The sequence below is a fragment of the Cnephaeus nilssonii genome (assembly GCF_951640355.1).
Source record: "Cnephaeus nilssonii genome assembly, chromosome: 2".
Classification (NCBI taxonomy): domain Eukaryota; kingdom Metazoa; phylum Chordata; class Mammalia; order Chiroptera; family Vespertilionidae; genus Cnephaeus; species Cnephaeus nilssonii.
The window spans coordinates 72,000,525-72,019,668 of record NC_137073.1 but is presented as its reverse complement, the minus strand read 5'-3'; the positions used below and the strand labels follow the sequence as shown (position 1 = coordinate 72,019,668).

Here is a 19,144-nt window from a genome sequence, read left to right as displayed (position 1 = left end):
CATTACAACCTGGTCGTCCCTGTAAATGAAGTAAAAGGTAGATCTCATTTTTCCTATTTGACAGATGAGGACATTGAGACCCATGGAATTTAACTTCTTGGCATAGGGTTTGAGGTTCAGTGAGAAATTCAGTCAGGTTTAATTTTCTTGCAGCCTTTATTTGCATACAGCTCAAACATAATCAGACTCAACATTTACTCTGCCTGCTGATTTTCTTTCAGCCTGTGAATGAGCCCTCCTGGGCTTCAAGGCAATGATCCCCCAAGCAGCCTGAAGTAGGAAATGGCTGCAGGGCCTGTTGGACAGGCTGACAGTGCCCCCTACAGGCCGCCTGCACTGGGTGAGGTGGAGCAGCATTCCCGTGTAAGGACCCTCTCTAACGCCCTGTGCCTGTTTTTGTCCGCAGACACCATCCCAGAGGACTTCCAAGAGTTCCAAACCCAGAATTTCGATCGCCTGGATAAGTAAACTCAAGAAGCAATTCATAACTGCTTTTCCAAACACTAAAGCCTTATTTTTTTTAACTTACTACAACTTTCTTTATATACACTGTGGCTTTCTTTTACCACCCCAAATGTATCAAACTTTTTATATGAACGTAGCAATAAAGAAGAGATAATTTCTAAAAACGGTGTCACTCAGACATCACTTACACACCATCCAAGCCTGGGCCACAGGTATGTTGTCCTGAGCATCCACGTTGAACTTGCAGGGGGATCTCTGTTCCTCAGACCAGGTCAGTCAATAGGACTGAGCATGTGTGGAAAACAAGGCCCAGGCCAAAGGTCTCATCTTCGATCACTCCAGTTGGCATCACACAAAAACCTAGCAGTTCCATGCTCACCTCAGCAGCCTCCTTACCCGGAAACGTGTTCAGAGGCACCTTCCCTATGAAGATTTTTCCTGACCAATCCTGGGGCCTAATTCTTTCTGATACCCTCCTCCACCCACACACCTCCACAGCGACTTCTATACCACCAGCAACAGTTACGCTTATTTATATGTATATTTGGCTCCCCCTAGTGGCACATAAGCTTACTGAGCATAAAGGACAATCAGTAGACCCAAATGCCTAACAGTATAGCCATCCTTTGGTATCCACTGGGGATTGATTCTAGGACTCCCTGTAGATTCCCAAATCTGCAGATGCTCAAATCCCTTATATAAAATTGCAAAATATTTATAATGTAAATCATCTCTAGATTACTTATAATACCTAATGCAACGTAAATCGTTGTTATACTGTATTAGGGAATAATGACAAGAAAAAATGTCTACATGTTCAGTACAGACCCAACCATCATAGGCCTAACTACATAGGACACATCAGCAACAATGTAACTCTCCTTCCTCCCTCCTCCTCTCCCCGCCCTCCCCCCATACTTTCAATCTGTGGTTGATTGAATTCACAGATGCAGAATTTGTGGATACAGGGGGGTGACTGTACCTGGCATGTGGTAGATATCCAGTAAATGTTGGCTGCATGGATAAATGCCTCAAATAACAAGGACAATAGTGTAGGTGGATCACATAAGCCTTCCTACAATTTAAAAAGCTGCTCCCAACATATGCTTAACTATGGTAATATCAGTAGCATCGCTATATGTACAGGGCAGAAACTTGCCTAATTTGTGTGCTACCCTTTCTTCCACTTTATTTGTAAGGCAAAGATCCAAGCCAATTTTTATAAATTCTTTAAGAATTTTGTTTCAAAGAATATTGCTGGGTAGTAATATTGTCTCCTATTCCAAAATTCCTGGAAATACCTTAAATCATAAACACTCTCACCACAGTTTTATCATTTCAATAGTCAGAAAATACAATGACATATGCATGGCCAGTATGAGATATGGAGGATTTCAGGACACACCCCCTCACATGTAAAGCTTGCAGGTATATGCTGACTCAATTCAGGACATTTGATCTCCTTCATTACAGTCTTCATTGCAACAAAATAGATGGACCTGGAGGGTATTATGCTAAGTGAAATAAGTCAGAGAAAGACAAACACTGTATTTCACTAATGTGTAGAATATTTTAAAAAATAAGCAAAACAAAAATAGAAACAGACCCATAGATATAGAGAACAAGCTGATAGTTGTGTGTGTGAGAGAGGGGTGGGGGGAGGAGATGGATAGGAAAAAAGTTAAACGATTTTTAAAAAATAATAAACTCCACAGATGAGTTCTCCAGATGGATGGCAGAGCTCGGTCCCTCCCAATACGGCCATGAAAAGTCACAGCTCCAGCGCAAAGTACCCTGGAAAAAGGATTCATTTCACTCCTTTATCTAACCTGTGCTCAGCACACAAGTCTCCCCTTCACTAAGTTTAAGTAACCAAATAACATCAAATTTACACGTTATAAAACAATAGAAAATCACTGTCGGGAGCATATGTGTCCACAAAAAGAAGAGTTGTCCAAGTGTGAACATCTGTTGCTACATTTTGGGATTTTTTTCTAAATATTCATTAATTGCTTACTTTATAGCACCCCCTAGAGTAAACCACAGCAGACAGCCAATGTCTAAAACAAATGTATAGAAAGAAAATTTTCATTGCAAAGTTTCTCCACTAGTATGTATGTGTGTGTGTGTGTGTGTGTGTGTGTGTGTATTTTTCCCCCCCACTGGTATATTTTAATGAGTTATCCTCACACAAGGCCATCTGCTCCCACCAGAATTCCGAGGATCAGGGGTTGAGAATTAACATCTCAAAAGTCCCTTCAGTCCGGTAGTTTCAATGAGCTCCTGGAGGATTAGGACTATGCAATATTCATTTCCATGCCCCACCCTCAGCTCCTCAATCAAGTATATGTTGATTGGAAAAACCAAGGCACAAGACCAATAGCAGAAGGCTTCAAATTCTCCAAAGAATCCAGTAGGGGGCAGCAATCCCTTAAAAATAGCCCTATTCTCAAAGTCACCAAGAAGGTTAAATGAATGTTATTTCTACCACCTTCCACCCCAGTCTTTTTGTTGTTGTTAATCCTCACCTGAGGATATTTTCCCGTTGCTTTTTTAGAGAGAATAGAAGGGAGAGAGAGAGAAAAACATCGATGTGAACATCGATTGGTTGCCTCCCACACGCATCCTCAGGGCGGGGGATGGAACCTACAATCAGCCTCGAACCCAGGACCCTTCAGTCCGTGGGCTGACACTCTATCCACGCAGTCAAACTGGCTATGGCCCACCCCAGTCTTAATCAGTAATGAAGAACAGTCTCACAACTGATGGTCTCAATTGACTGTTTAACAGTAAAAGACTGGTTAATATTACAACGCATTGTAAAATCTTCAGAAAGAAAGGAGAATGTTTTGTGGACCATTTGGGATATTTTTGTGTGGTAGGGGGAGTTTTAAAGTTATTAGTTTTCAAAATCAGTACCTCTTAATGGAAACAACCAAAAACCTGTCACAGAATTTTGAGATCCATTAAAATAAAGTTTAATGAGAAAAGAAAAATAGCCCTATCCTGAACAAGCTGCTCTCTTTTAACTGAGATGATTTCTAAAGTTTATTAAAAGTAAAACAATGACTACAATTTATTAAACGCTTCCTCTACTCCTAGCACTGTGCCAACTGCTAATGGTTCAGTGCTTAAGAACTCTTATTTACCAAAACATACAACTAACCAAAAAACAACCACCACCCACAAAACAACCTAATTTGAATTACTGTGAATTATTCTCTGAATGAACACTGAAGCCTCATTTTCTTTGTTTTCTTTAGGAATTGCCTAGAGCAGTCTCTTTCCTAGTCCCTCAACCTAAATTCACATGACAGTCTTCTGTGAGAGCCAAGCAAAGAGCTATTCATCCATCGGTTCATCATTCATTCATCAAACACACACTGAGCAATTCCTCTGTGCCAGGCCTTGTGCTGGGCCCTGGGAGGCATCCAAAAGGATACACTTAGGCCAGGCTTCTGTGTGAGTGAAAACTATTTTCATTCTAATACCGATCATAACTGCAAAAGTACCATTTACTTTAAAATTGGACCTCTAGCCCTAGCCAGTTCAGCTCAGTGGATAGAGCATCGGCCTGCAGACTGAAGGGTCCCAGGTTCGATTCCGGTCAAGGGCACATGCCCGGGTTGCGGGCTCGATCCCCAGTAGGGGGTGTGCAGGAGGCAGCCCATCAATGATTCTCTCATCACTGATGTTTATCTCTTCCTCTCCTTTCCTCTCTGAAATCAATAAAAATATTTTTTTAAAAGGAATTTAAAATTGGACCTCTCGATACCTTCCCTCTGACTCTATTTATAAAGCATTTGTCTACTAGAACCCCCACTTGCTTAATCCTGAGAGTTTTTGGGGTGTTTTTTTGTCCCCACCCGAGGATGTTTTTATTAATTTTTATTTTTTTAGAGAGAGAGGAAGGGGTTGGGGGTAGGAGGAAAAGAGAAAATGAACGGGGGTGGGAGGGAACATCGCTCGGTTGCCTCTCATACATGACCGGAGCGGGGAGGGCCCCGACCGGGAATCTAACCCGAAACCTTTTGGTGTAAGGGACAATGCTCCAGCCACCTGAGCCGCATGGCCAATCCTGACACTTTCCAGCTGGGTCACAACGGGCCTTGTCCTAAGTCCCACCAGCAAGAACCATTTTCCAGGCCACAGAGCAGCTTCCCAGGCCAGCATGGGGGCTTGACAGAAGTTGAGTCAGAAACCGTTTGGTCTGCACAGTGTTTTCATTCTTGTAGGGTTTTTGTTTGTTTTGCTAACTTGAACAAACATTTAAAACTTGGAAAAGTTCACGTAAAAATCTGTATTTTCAGCTTCTCTTAAAAAAAAAAAATCAAAGGCTCTGGCCCCACTCTCCGCATTCCTGCACAGAAGCCTTGCAGACTGCTACGTCATTTACACGCCCAAGTCCCCTTTCTCCTCAGCGTCTCCTGCCTGACCCCTGCTGGGGCCCGAGCCCGAGACCCTCCCTCCACACGTCCACGGCTTTCTGCAGGGAGCAACGGAAAGGCTGGACTCCACTTTTCTGGCTGACGAGCTGTTAGGTAACTTGTCCCTAGTCCCACAGCTAGTGAGTGGCAGGGCCTGGATCTAATCCAGGGGTCCTAACGCCACGGGCAAGAGATGGGGGACTCAAATGGGGTGATGGAGAAGAGTTTAACAAAGGGGCTGGTAATGAAGGAGGGGGCAGGTTTTAGGAAACTACGTTCCCCTTCCCCTCACCCACCAAGCACAGAGGGGAGCTGTTCCCACCACCCCCGAGCAAGTGGAAAGAGTGTCCTTCTCCCTGAAGAGGGCTGGGGAGCAGTGAGGGCCATCCTGCAGAGCCCCACAGAGAAGGAACCAAGGGGATGAGTAACCCAACCTCAATTCTCTCCCCTCCCCCACTACTCAAACTTAGCTGGAACCAGGGTGCAGACCAAACCTTCATGCCAGCCCCTCCCAACAGAAAGCAGAGTGAAGGCAGGTGGGGAGTGGGCCCCACTTTCCCCCAGGACAAAGGGACGACCCCGGTGCACATGTATCCCACCTTAATTAGGCTCCACCACAGGGCCCTCCCCCTCTGGCACCGGACACCCCCCACCCCCACCCCCCCCCCAACAAAGGTCACATTGCCAACAAGGACGGGGAGGAAAAAAGACTAACAATAATAGTAATGGCTAGACTTGGAGAGTGGTCCACTTTGTACACATTACCTCTAATCCTGACAACACCCTGTAAGGGCAGGGAAGGGGCCGGGGAGGAAGAAGATTCCCTGTTTGTAACTAAAGAAACTGAGGCGCAGAATGGTAAAGGGCTTGCCAAATAACACCTATTTTACAAGTTGCAGAGGCAAGACTCTTAGCCCGTGTCACTGGCTCTGAAATCATCCTACAGAAATATTCATCAGTTGTGCACGGCAGGCCTGGGACTGCTCTCCTTCAAAAGCCTCCTTGGCCAGTGGCCTTGATGAAGGACAAGACCCAACGGCTTTTTGTTTGTTAGAAAAGAAGGAAGGAGGAGGAGGGAGGGGGTAAAGAGAGAGAAAGAGATACACATAGATCAGTTGCCTCCCGTACACGCCCCGGAATTGAACCCAGAACCTCTGGTGCATGGGAGGAAGCTCCAACGGAGCCACACGGGCCAGGGCAGACCCAACAACTCTGCACCGAGGACCTGACTACCCGGGGCTTGGAAAAGACCTCACTGGACTCCATCTTGCTTCCCAGTGCACACACGGCCTTGCTCACAGCAGGGAAACTCATTCCTACAAAAAATACCGTCGCCGATGCGTTTGGTGGCCTGTCCATTTCTCTTACCCTTTGTCACTCACTGACGTCAAACTGCCGCCACCTGCAGTTCTTTGTTTCAGAGGTTCTCTGGGACTGAGGCCACTTTTCCTGCCCAAGTAGCCCCCAGCAATGTCCCCAACCAGCCCCTCACCTAGTGGGAATGCCCTGAGCCGTGTACTGTAACACCCCCAGCTGATGGCCTCAGCGGTCACTGCCTCCCCTCCCTGCCTGATCTCCACTCCCCTACCAAGGGTTCCTTCCAAGTAGACACGTTATAATGCTTATCTCAGGGTCTGCTTCTGGGTAAGCAAAGCAGAAGTAAACGCCCCTCAGCACTGGCCCACGCAGACTTTACGCCAGAGCTCGGGAATCTGATGTTTGAATGGATGCCCTGTGCTCATCAGCACACACACAGACACACAGACATTTCCAACTTCTCTCTGAACCAACCATCCCAAAGACATCCATATCCGGCAGCCACTGCCCTCTATGAACAGCCCAGAATCCAATGAGTACAAAGAAAACAAGAACAATAAGGGAGGAGTGGTAGAAAAGCCCACAGACCTTGATAGGTACTCTTTAAATATCTGCTCATCAGAGAAGCAATGGGAAGCAGGTATAACCTCTGCTCCCAGCGCCCCGCCCCGCCGCGCCCCGCCCCGCCCCTACTCTCTCCACAAATAATGGTGCAGAAACTGCACTTGCTTGTCCCAAACGGTTCCTCTGCATCTTCAGGAGAGGGTGCCAGGAGCACGCTCTCGAAGCAGCCTGCTTGCTGATAAGCACAGCTCCACGCAGCCAGCGCAGCTGTTGCCCTGGGGAGGCCTGCCGGCTCATTAGGTGAGCACTGGTGGCCTCACCCTTGCCACCTGCCAAAGGGGAAAGTCCATTCACAGAAACTCCCTCCCAATTCAGGATCCTCTCAGGAGTCTCCCTGACAGTTTGCATCCATTTCATAAACAACTAGAGGCCCAGTGCATGAAATTCGTGTAGGGGGGGGGGGGAGGTCCCCTCAGCCCGGCCTGCACCTTCTCCAATCCAGGACCCCTCGGGGGATGTCTGACTGCCAGTTTAGGTCCTAAACCGGCAGTCGGACATCCATCTCACAGTCCAGGACCATTGGCTCCTAACTGCTCACCTGCCTGCCTGCCTGATCGCCCCTAACTGTCACCCCTGCTGGCCTGGTCACCCCCAACTGCTCCCCCTGCTGGCCTGGTTGCCCCCAAAAGCCCCCCCTGCGGGCCTGGTCACCCCACACAGGCTGTTCGGTTGTCTGTTCGGTTGCAGTGGTCGCTTAGGCTTTTATATATAGAGATAAGTGACAGGAAACTCACTACTCCATGAAGTAGCCTACCCTATCATTGGAAGGTTCTAATTATTAATAGTTTTTAATAACAGACATTAACTAAACATTTACTATGTGCCGGGCACTATTAAAAGAGCTTCACCTGTATGAACCCATTGAATCCCCACACCAACCCCATGAACTAGCTGCTACTGTCACCATCCTCAGCACAGAGAGGTTCACAGATTGCCCAAGGTCACAGAGCTGACAAGTGGCAGAATGAGATTCCAAACAAAGGAGGTCTCCCTCCAGACCATCCTGTGTTGCCCTTTTCTTATTCAGGGCAGAAACCTCCCACCACATAACTTAGCTTGTTTAGGTCCGGATTCTTGTGAGATTGTGAAGAAAGCCAAGGACCCTCCCCTTACCAGTGTGCATATGGCCCCAAATTTTTGCATATAATTTCAGGGAGTCAACCGACTCCAGCCCCTGGCACACAGCATAAGATCCACCGCCAACACACCACCACAGAACATGCCGCTTTGGAGTCTGTTTGGAAGGCCCTTTCCACGTCCTCACGTTTCCCCAGACTCCATTTTTACAGTTCCACACGCAAGTATTCAACCTCACCAGTAACCCAAGAAAAAGGAATTTAAACAAGAGTGAGATTAGAACAACAATGAGTGCTGTTTTGTACCTTTGAAGCTCGCAACCATAAAGACTCAAAAATCACGTGCCCGAAGGGCTGTGCTCATTTGCTCTGCTGACGCCGGACCTGTGCTCACTGCCTTTAGAGAGAAACTTGGCAGCACACAGGGGAGAGTGATGAAAGTACCCACACGCTCTTGACCTGATAATTCCATCCCCAGATTCCAAGTCAGTGGGTAGATGGAAATGAAAGCCACATGTGGAACAACAGTAGAGCAAACGTACCTCTAAGAGAAACAAAGAAAAAACCGAATGGCCAGCTAAACAATCGGGAAGTTAGGCATGCCCTCCTTGGAGTGTGCCTGCGCCCTTCTCTAGGGCACGTGCTTTAAAAAACACAAAAACCTGGGGCCACCATGGGACTTGCAATTAGGGGACTAGCAGGCAGCAAAACCCCTGAACCTGTCTCCAAGGCCCTTGTTCTGGTGAGCCAATCGCCACACCGTGGGTCGTTTCTTTCCTGTAACCCATCCAGACGCCAAAGCAGCCCCACCCAGGCTCTCCTGTTGCTTCTTCTGTCCTAAGCCCTTCCTGTTGCACTGTCCCAGCTCTAATAAACATACTCTCAAAGTAAAAATTTTTCAAACCAATTGGGAAATTGTAAGTTAATATAGTCAGTAACATAATGGAACATATCAAACAATGGAAAGTGTTAGGATAATAGTCAAAAGCAACCTCATGACTGCTATAAAGGAAGGGGTGGTAAGGTAGGAATATCCAGGGAGCTTCAATTTGCTTTTTCGAGACAAAAAAAGACCAACTAGAATATCAATATCTACCTGATAGAAGTCCAGAAAGGGAGAGCAGAGACAATGTTCAGGACAGAGTCTAACTGCCCGCCCCCAGTAGGGTAGGGAGGGGAGGATTTGGCCCCTTTGGGCTCTATAGGGTGAGGACACTGCCTCAACAGGCCACACCCAGGAGTGGGGTCCCCAAGGCAAAGTGATAGGTGCCGCTCGGAAGTGAGGGTTAGCTGATGGACAGCCCAGAACTACAAATATCACCAAACAGGAACACATGTTGATGCCTAGTAAACAGACATTCTTCTCTCTATTGACAGAACACCTCAACTAGGATCTTAGGATCTTATCACACATAAAATCTCGCCTGGGGAAAGGTTCTTGTGCATGCCTTTCACATGGGTTATCTCCTTAAAGCCTTACAACCAAGCAAAAAAGAAAATACTCTTACTATCCCCATTTTACAAATGAGGAAACTACCACCAGGGAGGCTGAGAAGCAATTTCACCCAACGAATAAGGAGGAAAGCCAGGATTTGCGCAGAGGTCATCTGACCACGGAGCTGGCCTCCTGACCCATACGGACAACACAGGACTTTATATGCCTCCCTCCCCCAGGAGGTTCCGAGGGCTCCCAGAGACCCAGGTTCCCCGCAGACCGGGCCCTACGAGGGCCTAAGGTGGGTCCATGGCCGTGGGAGCCCCAGCAGAGCCGTGTGCCAGGGCACGTAGCGCAGCACTCGGCTCAGCGTCCCCGGCACCCTGGTCACCCACAGGCAGGCTGTCCGCACGCCCCGGCACCCTTATTTTTACATTGGCATATACGCATATATTATTTCAGGTGTGAAACGTGATTCAATATTTGTATATATTGTGAAATGATCACCACAATAAGTCTAGTACCATCCGTCACTACATGCGGTTACAAGTGTTTTTGTGGTGAGAACTCTTTAAGATTTACTCGCCTAGCAACTCTCAAACAAGCAATACAATCTTGTTAACAAGTCACCGTGCTGTACATTACAGCCCGTCACCCACTTATTTTAAACTAGAAGTTGGTGCCTTTTGACCCCCCTTCACCGATTTCATCCCCCCACCCCCCTCTGGCAACCACCAATCCTGCCCCCCCCCCTCTCCTCACACCTCACTCAGGGGCTGCCCCCCGGTGTGCTCAGGCTGTGGGAGAGGACGCCCTGCTCTTTCTCAGCTGGGAAGCCAGGCAAAGCAGGAGCTGGGAAGTTTTGAGAGCCCCCTATACAACAGACAAGCCCCCCAGACCCCCACCCCCGTGCTTCCCCAGCAGGAGAGCGGTTACCCAGAGAGCACCTGGGCTGCTGGGAGGTTCCAGGCACAGGTGTGGGTCGGATGAGGCCTTCTCGAAGCCCTGTCTTTTCTGTCTCTCTCCCCTACTCCTTTCCTTCAAAATACTGATGTGGTCAGAGAAGTTCTCAGCATTTAGGAAACCTTCATTCTAACTCCACTGAATGTGAGATCTCTATAAAAGTTCCTGAAGTGGGTCCCAATTTCAGGCCACAAATCCAGGTGCTCAGAAGACAAACTTTTCCTATCACTGAATTTTACTTTTTTTTTATCCCCATGCCACTGACTTGGCAGAAACGTGGCCTCCGTTTGGAATTTGCCCATCCCCCCCGAACTGTCTGAGCTTTGAGGGGTGGGGTCTTCAGTGCCTTCTGGTTGCCCTTGGGTCTATAGGGTGTCACCTATTGTCACTTACTTTGTGCCCTGCACAACCTCAGGTGCACCATCCCCAAGTGTTCTGTTGTTAAGGTAACATATTACCACTAACTTAGCAGCTTAAAACGACACAAAGATACTAGCGACACAAAGATACTAGCTCACGGTTTCTGTGGGTCAGAAGTCCAACCTGGGTCTCACGGGGCTAAAACCAGGTGTTGGCCGCGCAGGACTTCGGTGGTCTTCCCAGATCATTCAGGCTTCCGGTCCAATTCAGTCCTCCGTAGCTGAGGGACTGAGGTCCCCGCCCCTTGCGGGCTGTCCGCCCAGGTCACCCTCTGCTCCTAGAGGTCTCTCTCTGGGCCCTGCACACACAAGGGCCCTCAGCTCCAGCTCCGGGGCAGCAAAGCCTTCTCCCACTTGGAAGACCTCCGGCTTCTGCTGCGTCTCGAGACTCCGCCTCCCCCTTCTGCTGCTCCATTGGGCCCACCTGGGTTTTCAGGCTGATGTCCCTATTTTAGGCCAGCTGATTAGTGACCTTAATTCTACCTGTGAAACCCCTGCCCAGCCGCACTAACGGGTGTTTCGCTGAATAACCAGAGGACGGGAGAATGGCGCAGGGGAGGGAAGGGATTCTGAAATTCAGCCTGCCCCCAGGACCACACAGACCCTGCCCCCCGCGCCCAGTGAGACATCAATACCCTTCAAGGTCATGGCCCCGTAAGGCTGAAGCTTGGCTGCCATTACTGTGGCTGTCTCGGGAAGGAACTCGCTCAGCTCTGAACCACACTAGGAGGAGAAGCTCTGGAGGCAAGGTGTCACCTCTGCCTGAACACACGGCACAAGCCATTCTCCCTGGGCTCTCCCGGGCTCCTTCCAGGCTCAGAGCAGAGGGTATTCCCCTCACACCTCACACCGCAGGAGCCACCATTCCTACTGTCTTGGCTTTTCCTTCCTCCTCCCTTCCCCACCCCATAGGAATCCTGTTTTGTGTCCAGAGGAAATCACCCTCTCCTCGAACCCCCCATAACCCAAATACTTTGGCTAGATGCAGAGTCCTGCCCTTGGGGAGAAGGGGGCGATGATACTAGGCTTTTAGAGTCTGAGGCCAGGTCTAGCTCTCCTGGGGGCCAAAGTGGGGAGATACTTGAGTTAACATTTCATTGTTTTCCTGCCACTCTCCAGACCTGGCCTAGTCTTTACGATGCCCTTGGTGCTTAATCCATCACAGGTTCCCTCCTTGGTGACTAAGCTAGAGCAGGCACCTCCCATGCAGGCTTTACCTTCACATGGCAGAGAGAGGGGCTGTGGGCAGCTTTGAGGCCTGCACCCTACTTGTCTTTTCTGTTCACTCTTCACAGCCGAATTCAGAGATCACCTCTCTATGTGGCCTCTTTCCCTCCACTGCCTACCAAGTCTGTGGTACTTTGTTATGGCAGCCCTAGCAAACTAATGCAATGTTAAATTTACATTCACAGGGTATGTGTTTTAAACATTCATTTGTAAATGTAAATATTTTACAAAGACTACAACACTTCAGCCAGTTTATATATAATATATTTGAAACCATCACCGCCCCTCAGAAAATGGCTTGGTGCCTCTATACCTGTGAGCAGCCCCCGTGCGGGGCGTCGGCCGGAGAAAACCCAGCCGCCCAGCTGGAGGGCTGGAATGATGGTGTGCCTGGACGCAGCCTGCAGATCTGCCTGAGAGCCAGCTGGCACCATTAGACAAAGAAGGCTCTGAGCTTTCTCATTAGGCTGGCGACATCCCAGCTCCCTCCTCCCAACCCCCACAAAACCATCTGGAAAATGAAAATAATATCTTCTGCTTCCTACCGAGCTCCAGGGACCCTGTGAGAGACAGGGAGAGATTACCCACTAAGCCCCCACATTCCGGGAGAAGGTTGCCCTGGAATAGGCTATTGTTGGGCCTACTTTGCCCTAAAGGGCGTAAACAAGACACTAATCCGGGCTTTCTCCAACTGCCCTGGCCTGGTCTCAGAAGCGTCTAGCCCACCTGATTGAAGGTGAGCTGCCCACGAGGCTCCCTGCAGGTTCATCCACCTGACAGGTGAGTTAGCAGTGCTATGCACACTCAGCGAGCTCTTGAGTCACCTGGGGATTTGTTAGCCTGCAGATTCTGATTCAGCCCATCTGAGCCCAGGCCCTGAGCTTCTGCATTTCCCCCTGGGGATGCAAATGTTACTGGTCAGAGTGGAAAAGCGCTAGACATACAGCAGGAGGTACTCGATCTCAAATGCATTCTGGCAGAAACCTGGACTCCCAAGCAAGCAGCCTGATGGTTGTTTGGAGGGAAGTGCGATGCTCTCCCTGGCGACTCAGAGGGGGATGCAGATCCCCTGAGCGCTGTCTGGCCAGCCACTTTCCTCACTGCACAGTGGGCACACTGCCCCAGAGTCAAGGCAGGGTTTGGCAGGCTTTCAGCCCAGCACCAGCAATTAACCTTTGGTTAGGGCTCTGGGAATCCATCGGTGTGCACAGCTCAGTTTTAGAGTGTCCCCGAGAAACCACGCAGCCCCTCTCCAGATGGGCTTCTGTGCACCTTCCCTCCCTCCAGCCCCGGCTGGCCAGGCCCCAGGGAGGATTCACGCTGGTTAATTGCACTTTTCCTGGCAGGGCTTCCAGGCTCATGAAATTCATCTCTTGCCAAAGGCAGAAGATCAGCAGACAACAGAGAGCAGGGCTGTAGCTAATCAGGTGCAATCACTTCTTAAATGGCACCTTTTTTCCCTCCTAATTATCAAAATCGTGCAACTCACTTGAGAAAATTCAGGAAATGTTGAAAACTATAAAGAAGGAAATGACCTTGCAATTCTACAATTCAGAAATATTCTGTTTTAACATTTGGAAGAAGGTTCTTCCGATCTTTTACGTGCTGAAGTGTAATTGGTAGATAGTTCCACACTGGCTCCCCTAATTCTTTGAAAGCAGGGTTTTCAACAGCTGCCTAATCGTTTTCCCAAATAGGCTTTGAACAAGTTGAGGGTAGGACTTGTTCCTTTTTACATTCTTAGAATTTGACAAACAGTAGGTGTTCCACAACAATTTGTTGAATAAATGAAAATTTCCTAAGTTTACTGTTTAGTGCATAAAAGACTATACATTTCTGCTATTTTACACTTCTTTTAAGGTATCAGTGTGCTGAAATTTGATATAATTTCAATTCCAGTTGAATCTCTGAAGGTTTGGTAAGAGAATTACAAAGAAATATCAGCAGAGGTCAGGCCATCTAGAAGGCTTCTTAGGCTCTAGCAAACCTTCAGGGGATTCCTGTCCCTGCTGACAAGTGGGGAACATTCTTTTAAAAAAAATAATCTTTAATTCTTTAAAGATTAAAAATAATAGGGTGCTTAATGGATTGGTCACAACAGGAGTTCAACAGTGGAAGAGTTAGAAGCTGTCAATTCCACACACACGTGAAAGAAATCCACACTCTGGCCTCACCTGGGACACCCATGCCGGGAAGGCTGGGGCCCAGGGGCGGAGCAGAAAGGCCCCTCTTTACAGCAGAGACGCAAAACCAGGCCCCTCGCCTGGGGCCCCTCGGCCACTCTGGCTCGTCTCTCTCCTCCTTGGAAAAAAGCAAGTTAAATTCAATCACCGTCATAAACTTTAAACCAGGCTCTCCTGTCAGAGCCAGAGATTTTCCATTCCCTCTTGTGCTGAGGATATTTTTTTACCTGGGCCTCCCATCCATAACACTGGTCGCTTCTGGGAAAGGGACAGAAATGAACATCCTCTCACGGAGCAGAGGGTGAACAGGCCCGGTCAGCCCAGATCCCTACAAATGCTGCAGGAAACTCCAGTCCACTCTCCCCATTTCTGTCTCTGGGACTTGCATGTCGTATCTCCGTGCCCTGGGGGTGAGGCAGGGAGGGCAAGGGCGTCCTCACCTGCTCCCTCCACCACTGTGGGCAGAAGCTCAGCAACTGGTGGCTTATCTCCCAGAGGATGTCACACACTCCAGCTATTCACTCCTTCACCAACATCGCAGAGCCAGGCCTCCGCTGGTTGGTGGGGGATGCCATCCACCACAGCAGAGATTTTCAACCTTGCTTCTCCTGGCTCACATAAACTAATTACTAACATTTTGTGGCACACCAAAATCTGACACACACACACACACAAAAGGTATAATTTGATTCATTCTCATCAAACGGCTATTGTCATGTTGACTGTTGTCATTTTCTAATTTCTCAGTTTAAGGGAAAAGAGATCAGTGCCTCTGACTGAAGTCAGATATTGCATGTTTTAAAAATTCTTGCGGCGCACTGATTGAAAACCGCTGAACAGTACCAGAAGACTCAGGTTCATGGAGACTGTTACCCCGCCCCCACACTCTGGCTCTGGCCACCTGAAATGGTGGAGCCCTTAACTACAATGACTAAGCATGAGCGTGAACACTAACTAAAAGGGGAAGTGACCTAGGGAATTGCTGAGGCTGAGACTCAGGGTAGACAGACCTTGTTGACAGACCACTTTGGAGCTGGGAGCTGGCCCTGCCCCTGCCCCTGCCCCTGCACAGTTCGGGACCTTTCCCTTGTTGGGCAACCTCAGTCAGTCCTAAGTCAGGTCCTTGACTTGCCCGGGAAAGATTTCAAGGATGAAACAGAGAGAATAGAGCAAGTTTTATTCGAGTCGAGAAAAAGAAAAAGGCAGGCACAGGGGCCACTGTGAAAGCAAAAAGTATGCAGCAGAGGGGACACGGGCCAACTGGAGAGGGAGGTGTGCACGTGGCCAGTTAGTTCTTGGGGTTTTATGTGTTTGGGGGTAAGGGGGGTGTCTCCAAGCTTTGTGGTGCCAAATTCTGACTCTGCCTTCTGGGTGGGAGGGGTTTCCTGTCACTAGTTGTTTCCCTTTGACCACGCCCAGCAGTGGAGGCTCCGGTAAGAGGATGTCAGCCCCCCCTTACTCACCCCACTTCTCAGGATTTTCCCCTAACTTCCTCTTCTCCTGCCTTAGTCCCGGTTCTCGCTGTGTCACTTACTGGCTGAACCACCACAGGTGGGAAATCACCTCTGAGCCTCCGTCTCCTCATTCGTAACATAGGCTGGCCTGGTCCCTAGCACATATTAAGTGCTCAACATATTAGAAACGATGAAGGCGACGATGATGTCTGACACAAACAAGAGAAAGGAAAAGTTACTGATAATTGCACAGGGCCAACTGATGCCCCTTCCGTAACTAGGCAAACTTAAGTTTTTAAAAGCTCCCAGTAAAGGAGGTAGATACAGGTCTCATTATGAACTATGGAACATACAAATGGACAGTGGCCTGCTTATACATAAAAACAGAACTCTGATCCACAACCTGGAGTAACTAGTCCAGGAAGCCAAATAATCACCTTTGTAGCAATCAACCCAAAATGGCCAGGACTTGGTTATAACTCACAGCTTCCCTCATTTTTGTCCCTACTTCCAGCTTAGGACTGACTGGAGAAAGTTAGAAGTGCCTTCTGATCAATAACATGGGGTGCCCCACTGCTAGTTATAGCTTCCCTGTGCCACCAGCAGCCAATCAGAGCCTACGGAAGTCTGCCTTTTTTCCTGCTGTAAAGCTTTCCCAAGCCCCTGTCTGCCTTTGAGTCTGCCAAGTGAGGTGGCTGACTCCCCTGCCACATAGAGGCTCAGGTAGCCTTTATTGTTCTTGTGTAGAGAGTCTTCATTTCCTTCCACCATACCTATTTTTCAGAGAAAGAAAAGAATGCTTTCGGGTCATTATTGTGAAAATTCAGTTGAATACACTGAAAAAACCAAGAGGGTGGGGTTGGGGGAGAACTAAAAATGAGTTAATCTCGACCACCAAGTAGAATTGGGACAGAAAAATACAACCAGGCAGAGATCCAATTTGGATTATAAAAAGCTAGTAAGATCAGTAAGATCAGTACTGACTATAAAGCCAGAAGCAAATGAAGAGTCAATTAAGCACTGAGGTTTTGCTGTGACAATATGCAATGAGATCCAAGATGTACTAAATATGAAGTTTCCTGCCAAGGAGAAATATAATCTTCCCTACTGGCGAAAGTCAGATTGCATGACATCAGCCAGATAACCACGAAAGAATGCATCTGGTAATACAGGCTGTCTTTAAGCTATTGGGAGACTATGCTCCCCACAACAACTAACCAACATTCATCATTTACTGATTATTTATTTATTTACTTAACAAACACATTCCATTTCATAGCCACACTTTTTAAAAATATATATTTTTATTGCTTTTTTACAGAGAGGAAGGGAGAAGGATAGAGAGTTAGAAACATCAATGAGAGAGAAACATTGATCAGCTGCTTCCTGCACACTCCCCACCGGGTATGTGCCCGCAACCAAGGTACATGCCCTTGACCCGAATCGAACCTGGGACCCTTGAGTCCACAGGTCGATGCTCTATCCACTGAGCCAAACCGGTTAGGGCTATAAATTTTAATCTAGCTTCAAAAGAAATATATATTCATTATAGACATTTCCAAAGAATAAAATAATAACTTCTATACATTAGGACACATTGATAACATTGAGGAGGAAACTGGTCTTGCAAGGCATGTCAGGGCCATAAAAACTGTGAACAATGCACTGCCCTGAGGGGGGGTTCATTATCGCTGGCCCCAGGACAGACCATGGGATATGGCCTGGGGACCCCCAACACCTGGGGGCCTTCCTGTAAGCCCATGAAAGGGGGCGGAACCATATCTGCAAGACAAAGACCCCAGAAGGTTATAAAAAGTGAAGCTCTCTGTGTGTTTCTTCACTCTGATTTGGAAATTGTTCCCAGAGTCCACTAGTGTTAATAAATGGGGTCCCTCCCTTTCTCTAGGAAGCATGCTTGGTATTTCTTTGGTCTTCTGCAACAACATATATAACAGGGGAAAAGTAAACTGCAAGCATTTTTTAAAATTTCAAGAGTGTATTATTGTTCAAAATAATTGTTGCTCTGCCTGAGGGAAGATAATATGTCCCTGCCTCATTGTCTCAGCCTTGGGTATGTGATTATGGCAAACTCCTTGTAGGAGGGTTATGTATCTCCACCCAGTTGACCTCAAGATTGTTCATGAGGCCCTGGCAGGGTAGCTCAGTTGGTTAGAGTATAATCCTGATACACTAAGGTTGCAGGTTTGATCTCGTCAGGACACATATAAGCAACCAATGAACACATAAATAAGTGGTATAACAAACTGATGTCTCTCTCTCTTTCTCTCTCTCTCAAATCAATGAATAAGTTTAAAAAAAAGATTGTTTATGAGACTTGCTTTGATCAATGCAGTGATGATAGAAGTGGAGTATGCCACCTTTAAGCAGAAGTTCTAGGAGACACCATGTGTTTCTACCATGTTCTCTTCCTCTCTTCCATGATGAGTGTAGGAGAGAAAAATAATTTTCCTTCATCCTTCTAAGCTGGGACTTACACAACAAAAGAGATTAAGAAGAGAAAAATAGAACAAAAAAATGTATTGATTTGTTGTAGGGGAGAAGAAATAATTTTTCTCTACATTTCTGAGCTCTTAGCCAAGACCCCTGTAATAAAAGGCATAACAGCAAAAAGAAAATAAATAAAAGTTTATTAACGTGTACCTCATGTACACATGGGAGATATCCAGGGAAAAAGAATAACTCTTAGGAGTGGTTCAGGACTCAGGCTTAAATATCTTCTGCCAAACTTGTGGGGAGGCCAATTATGGGGAAGTAACCAGGGAAAGTGTGGTCAAAAGAATAAGGTTTGTTATGCAGATTTAAGGTAGAGCCTTTTCCATTGATAAGGGTTTAAAGTTGCTTCTGGGGATTAATTTTTGTCCTTTCTGTAAAGAGAGGAGGAAGGACACCTTTGTAAATGTATGTTCTGCTTTTAGGCAAATAGGGGCAAGGCACAGAACTTTTCTTGTATCTGCTTCTTCTCAATTGCCTTCAGTTAAAAATAATCCTTCTACCAAAATGGGCTATTTTGCAACACTATTAGCATCAGCCTGGCTCCCAGAATGAAGAGAACTCTGAGCAGACCTGCAGACTGACAACAGATCTGTGACATGAGTAAGAAGTAGACTACAGTAGACCTGTGACATGAGTAAGAACTATTTGTCACGGTCTACCACTGAGGCTGTTGGAGTTGCTGGTTAACATAGTAGAACTATACAGTAACTTAGCCTACACTGACTGATACACCCAAGTGTTTCCTAAGTTTTCCTTATGTCTAAAGAGAGCTGTTATGCACTGATATAAATAACTTGAGTTTCAACTTATGTTTATATATTTAAATTATATATTTTAAAACTTAGTTTCTAGCCCTAACCGGTTTGGCTCAGTGGATAGAGCGTCGGCCTGTGGACTCAAGGGTCCCAGGTTCAATTCTGGTCAAGGGCATGTACCTTGGTTGTGGGCACATACCCAGTAGGGAGTATGCAGGAGGTAGCTGATTGATGTTTCTAACTCTCTATCCTTCTCCCTTCCTCTCTGTAAAAAATCAACTTAGT

General features: G+C 47.4%; 1 protein-coding gene across 1 annotated transcript in view; it reads left to right on the top strand.

Annotated features, from left to right (window-relative positions):
• Positions 1-1,685, top strand: part of THBS4 (thrombospondin 4) — a gene marked incomplete at its 5' end in the record, with an annotated part of 52,858 nt that extends 51,173 nt beyond the window's left edge. The window contains one exon of the mRNA XM_079800278.1: positions 407-1,685. Within this exon, the coding sequence (XP_079656404.1) occupies positions 407-468 (62 nt within the window). The 3' untranslated portion in view covers positions 469-1,685. The remainder of the gene's footprint in view (positions 1-406) is intronic.
• Positions 1,686-19,144: the final 17,459 nt, after the last annotated feature.